The 6,392-nt window shown below is 34.6% G+C and overlaps 1 protein-coding gene across 1 annotated transcript in view; it reads right to left on the bottom strand.

Annotated features, from left to right (window-relative positions):
• Positions 1 to 4,416, bottom strand: part of LOC110025151 (NAC domain-containing protein 53-like) — an 18,038-nt gene extending 13,622 nt beyond the window's left edge. The window contains exons 1-4 of the mRNA XM_020725448.1: positions 3,700 to 4,416; positions 3,375 to 3,578; positions 2,160 to 2,867; positions 1,950 to 2,076 (exon numbers count right to left, since the gene is read on the bottom strand). Coding sequence (XP_020581107.1) covers positions 1,950 to 2,076; positions 2,160 to 2,867; positions 3,375 to 3,578; positions 3,700 to 4,185 — 1,525 coding nt within the window. The 5' untranslated portion in view covers positions 4,186 to 4,416. The remainder of the gene's footprint in view (positions 1 to 1,949; positions 2,077 to 2,159; positions 2,868 to 3,374; positions 3,579 to 3,699) is intronic.
• Positions 4,417 to 6,392: the final 1,976 nt, after the last annotated feature.

The raw sequence follows: 6,392 nt of genomic DNA, 5'->3' as shown, positions 1-6,392 counted from the left end.
TTTATTTCATATGAGAGGTTATCTCCTCCCTATCGTGCATTTGTAACTGTTATTGACAGCATAAAGGTTCCAAATTCTATTCAAGAAGCTCTCTCACACCCGAAATGGAGAAAAGCTGTGAATGAAGAAGTTGCTGCACTAGAAAAGAGTGGAACGTGGATTGTGTCTGATTTGTTCAAGGATACGAGACCAGTAGGATGCAGGTGGTTATTTACAATTAAATGTAAGGCAGACGGAAGCATAGATCGGTTAAAAGCCCGACTGGTTGCAAAATGTTATACTCAGTCATACGGAATTGACTATCAAGAGGCATTTGCCCCAGTAGCCAAACTAAACTCCATTAGAATCCTACTCTCCATTGCAGTAAATCGAGACTGGCGTCTTATGTAACTTGATGTCAAAAATGCATTCCTTAATGGAGATCTTGAAGAGGATGTATACATGGATTTACCGCTTGGTCTTGAAGGTAACCAGATGTGTATCAGCATTCCTTGAGTATAACCAAGCACGGGGAGAATGTAACTCCTCATATATCCACCCGACGATCAACCTCTTGGTATTGCTCGTATGTATGCGACAATCTAGTGACATGGAAAAGCAAGAAGCAATCGATGGTATCTCGGAGTAGTGCAGAAACAGAATACAGAGCACTGGCGCTTGGTATCTGTGAAGGAATGTGGATCAAAAGATTTCTCAAGGAACTTGGAATTATGGGAGAAAATTCTATCAAGATGTTCTGTGACAATCAAGCTGCAATCAGTATCACAAAGAATCTTGTTCATCTGACCGAACGAACACATTGAGATTGATCGAAACTTCATTTCAGAGAAGGTGGACAATGGAATCATTGAATTGGTCTATACTCATTCTAGAGACCAAACCGCATACATTCTCACCAAGGCTCTCCCTAAGTTCAGTTTTGATGAGCTAACCAACAAGTTGAGAATAGACAATTTGTACAACCCACCTTGAGGGGGAGTGTGGAATTATGCTCCTTATTATTATTTACTTTAATTCTATTTAGTACTTGTTATATTTAGTAATAATATAAAAAGGGTAATTCCTTAATTATAGGTATTTATATTTATTTCATAATTATAGGAATTACTTAATTGTAGGAAGATTTCTTTCCTCTTTTTATCTCTTGTACTCGTCTATTTATAGGTGAATTGTCTATGTATTCAGTGAGAAAAATGATTATTCAAAATTCACAATTAGTTGTTCGCAAACATTTAAATGGGCACCTTAACTAAAAAGAATGTAAAGTTGAAGTAATGAAAGAAATGTTTGCAAAAATAAGTGAGATAAAATTGAGTGTATGGTATAAAATTAGTGCAAATGAAATTGATCATAATAAGTCCAACCCACAAGAAGTTCAAGTGATATCTAAGTATAATATATTTAAGATAAAATAGTGATAAATAAAATCTAACAATGTAGTTATGCATAACAGAGGTAACATATGCATCAATAGCATTACTTGATAATTTTAAGGGTTGAAAGCATTAAATTGGGGAGAAAACATAGAACAAAGCAGCATGAATAGAGCTTCTGAAATAAGATTTACACAAAATAGATTTAACACCTTGAGCACCACTTATTAAAAAAAATGGAAAATAATGATTAAATAAGTTCGTCCAAAATATAGTTAGGAGGAGCCTAAGGACAATTATGATGATATTAATTGTAAATTTTTAGCAGCTCATTTTGATAGGTTGAGCAATTAAGATGGTCCCCTATATCTCAGTGCGTTGGAACGCCATATCGTTTTATAAGCACATAAGACTTTCTTTTACAGCACTAAAATGATTGTAACTTGTGTGGTAGAGGGTAATATATTTGTTTAATTAAATGGCTATAACCACTAGCCTGTACATACATGAAAAGGTAGCCTATTCAGCACTGACAAAAAAAATACAGAAAGGATATATTGAATCATTAGGCTATACCTGCAATGAGATTATCATTCCATCCACTTGAGGAATCATCATTGCTGGGTGCCCTTCGTAAAGATTCAGATTCCTTTAAATTTTGTAGAACATGAAGTTCCTTGCTAGATGAGCTGCTTGCAACTACCTGTAGTACAGCATGTAGTAGGCCACACAATTCAAACTTCTAAGCTTTCAAGTATATCAATCCCAACAACATCAAAAACAAACCTTAGACGAGGCAATTGATTCTAGCCGTGGTTGAAAGGAAGATGCAGGAGGATAGTTTAAGTTATCATCTGTGGCATCATAATAGGCTATTAATTCATCCAAAAAGTCAAATTCAGCCATAGGTGTCATAGATGTTTCATTTGTGAGGCCATCTCCCAAGCACGGAACATCATGGCTAATCGTATCATAATAAACCAAGTTAACATCAGTAGATTGGCCTTGCATGTTATCAAGATTATCCATTTGTAAGAAATCATCATTCTGAATATCATGAAAAACGGAGAGCTGGTTTGCTTGGTTGATAAAGGCTGCATCTTGAGGTAGAATTTCAGAATTATCCACTTCATCCGCAAGGGAGTTATCACTGAATTCCTCCAGGAAACAATCAGCTGATTCTATATTCAGGATGGAGTTTGTGTTTTCCTCGCCAAAAATATCTTTCAATTGCATGTATCCATTATTTTGGATAGAAGTGGGATTTGTCTGGTACTGAACAACCTTCTGTTTTCCAAGCCTATTCGATGAATTTTTGTTGTATTGCATAGTAGGGGAATCTGCACCTGGAGGCATATCACCATCAGAAGCCTGCTCTTTCAAACTGTCTACAAGGAAATCAGATGGATCTTCTGTATGAGAATTATAGTCTTCCCCAACAGACCTTGCAGAGTGAGAGATGGAATCCGCATGTTGAACACTTGATTCCTGATCCTGAAAAAAATTATGGACATGAATTATAGAGTTGAAATTTAAGGAAAGTTGATGCACTAAAAATATTGACATGAGTGATTGAGTGGAGCAATATAGATGTTTGAACTTTACATACAAAAGAAGGGAAACTTTATTTTAAATCTTATGGTTGACAAAAAAAAAAAAAAGTCCAATGAAATAATTATTTTTGAAATAATTATTTTTTAATATTTCAAATTATGAACCTGGTTGCAACCGTTTCAGATGTGGTCACTAAAATAATGGATCTAGTGACTTGTACTGTGAATGTTAATGATGGTTATTTCAACAGATAGCTACATTAAAGAGAAAAAAACATTAGAATGTGATACAGAATACAATAAAATTGCATTAAAAAGAGTTTTTTAACAAAGGATTTTGAGCATCTACACATACAACTATAAAAGGAAGCCTAAGTGTCAAATAATACTGTAAAGCAAGGTTTCATAGTGCAAATATTAGTAATTCATGCTCAAAGTTCCGTATTACCAAGAGAAAATCGTCCAATTGAACAAAGCCCCGAATAGCAGGATCCATAAGCACGTCATCTCTAGCCTCAGTTACTAGGACAACATTGGCATCGTCATCTTCCACCCTATCCCATTCCTCTTCCACAAATGGTGCGCCATACTGGGCTCCATTCTGCGGTCCAGCACCAGTCTTCTCAAAAACCTTGCACACCACATAGGCGTCCTTCCAGGGAGAAAAAAAAAAACAGTAAACGAAAAAATTGGATGTTTGCTGCTTTATCAAATAAACAAAAATTTTAAAGCATGCAATTGCGGTTTCTTTCAAAACGCATCATTTTCTATACCTGCTGAATCCCAGACCGAGAAATATCATCTCCCTGCAAACGATATTCGTGCATCACCCAGTTGGTTCGCTTACCACGCGGTGCCCGACCGACATGATAAACAAGGGTTTTTTTCATGCCGATGGTGCGAGAACGACTCTGAATGGGCCTATCCTTGCCCGTTGTCTTCCAATAACCCTCTATAGTCGCGCGGTTAGTGCGACAGCGATTAGAGTACTTGCGACCAAGAGAGGTGAAGAAATACCACTCCAAGTCGCGACTCCGGAGGCGCGACAGCTGCGGCAGGTCCCATGGCTCGGCCCCATAAATATTGACCTCAGCGATAGCATCGACGAGGATCGGCCGACCGGTAACCTTCCGCTTCAGGTAATAGCTCAAGAGCTCCTCATCAGTTGGATGGAATCGGAATCCAGGCGCTAGTTGTGTCGGATCAGTGGAAGACCGCAGCGGCGCCGGGGTTTTGGAGCAGGAGGCTTCGCCGATCATCGTGAAAAGTAGAAGAACCGAAGAATCGAGAGTGAAGAAGGATTACAGTCTATGACTGCGACGATTTAAGCTCCCGAGTCATAGTTGGCGAAGGAGAAATCGAAATAGAAACCCTAATGTTGTCCCGCATGATCTCACTGGATTGGCAGAATGCAAGGAGCGTCTCTCCTAAGGCCGAGGGGATGGAAAATGGGAGGAACGCGGGAGGACTTTTCGTTTCTCTCTCCTTTTTGGCCGCAGAAATATTATATGGGGAATTATTATGTATTAGAATAATTTACATAAATGTCACATCATTTTATATATTTTCATATCAAGGCATGATATTTTATATTTATATTCACATCATTTTGTGTCATAATTATACACAAGAAATGTATTTGATATTTTTTTTTATGGGAAGCTTTACATAAATTACCACTCAATTCTTATGTGTTTATATATCTAATATCTAAATTTTAATTTTTACAGAAAAATGTCAAGCATTAAAAGATGTAATTCACTTTTTAAATATTAAAATATTAATATTTTTTTATGTTGAAAGGTGTTTATGTAAATGCCTATTTTTAGTATGATTTTAATTTCTTGGGAAAATTACATACAAGGCATCCAATTCTCATGGATTTAACTCTCACACTAAAATTTCATTTTTACACATATCACTTTAACGATGAATAGATGGATTTGACTATTAATGAGTTTTAGTTAAATTAGGGCTAAGATTTAGTAATTTGATCGGTGTAAATTAAAATTAATTTGAATTAAATTTGATTGATACGGCCTAAGAATTGTTCATTAGCATGTCAAAATTTCTTATTAAGTGCCTGTTGATGTTCTGCTTAATTCAAAATTATTTATTTTCTATTCAATTTTAGAGAATTTTAATTAATTAAACTAATATCATTTACTAAAAATGTTTTGTATTCGACACACGACACGTTCACATTAGCTAAACTTCCTTACGGAAGCTTCTCTTCACTTCTTACTTCTTATTTTGAAGGGCTTTTCTCACAAAATTTCTGCGAACTCACAATGTGGGACTAATCTATCTATACAAAATGGAACTCATGAAAACAAAGAGAGTCATACTAAAATGAAGCTATGTGATATAATTTTAATTTATACATCTCTAGTTTAAATTTTAAAAATAAAGATTTTTTTATGCATTTTAAATACAAAATAATTGTATTTATAAGTTCTTAATTTTAACATAAGTTGTCGAACTAAAAATAATTCATTCAAACCACTTTTAAAAATAATAAGAATTATATTTACAAACAAAACATGTTTCGAATTAGAAATCTGTGTTTTATGTTCATATTTACATATGCAGCACCTTTTACATACATATCACCCTATTCAACCCTTTTAGGCCCAATTACATACATACCACCCAAATTCTATTTATTTTCATATTTAATACCTAAATTTATAAATTTTTTTTTATAATTTTACCACCGAAATATAAATTTAAAATAATAAATTTAATATTTTTAGATACACATAAAAGTTTATATAAAAACTATAAATAAATATTATTATTTGATTATTTACAAACAGAACCATGACCATACCCGAAGGAAGAGCTTTTTTTACAGCACTACAAGGAACGTTGAACACATTTGTATTGCTACAATACGTTTATAAAATTATTCGACATTAAAGTTTTGACAGCAAAAATCAGTATGAAATTGGAAGCTCAAATAAAGCAAGGAAATACATTCCTCTTGAATTCTGTACCCAGAAAGCATCACTAAGAGCCAATAGACACAGTATACTGCTTGATTACTACCAATTCTATTTTATAAAGTTCAATATAATTAGTGACACAAATCATTTAAACTATAAGAGCCTCAACTCTCACCATGTATTGTCCGCTTTCACATACTGGCCTCCTGATTTTGCCCAGTTGGTGTAACTTCGTAGGTCACTCATCCTAAGAGTGCTCCAAGACGAGCAAACATTGCTTCAAATTTTCTAATGACATTTCACTAATACACCTAAAAGCGCCTCAATGTTTTAAGAGTTAACCTTCATTTTACTCGAGGTTCACAAAAACACACCTTAAAATTAACTCTTAAGACAAAATTAGAAGCTTCAACTTAATTCATCACTCTTTAACTTACTGTGATTTCAAACAGCAGGACTGCAGAAAGCAAAAAAAATGAAGAACAAGAAAAACATTCCAAACTCGCAGGAAAAAAAAA

This window comes from Phalaenopsis equestris, unplaced genomic scaffold (assembly GCF_001263595.1).
Source record: "Phalaenopsis equestris unplaced genomic scaffold, ASM126359v1 Scaffold000291, whole genome shotgun sequence".
Classification (NCBI taxonomy): Eukaryota; Viridiplantae; Streptophyta; class Magnoliopsida; order Asparagales; family Orchidaceae; genus Phalaenopsis; species Phalaenopsis equestris.
Note: the sequence above shows the minus strand (reverse complement) of the source record. Positions and strands in the feature narration are given on the sequence as shown.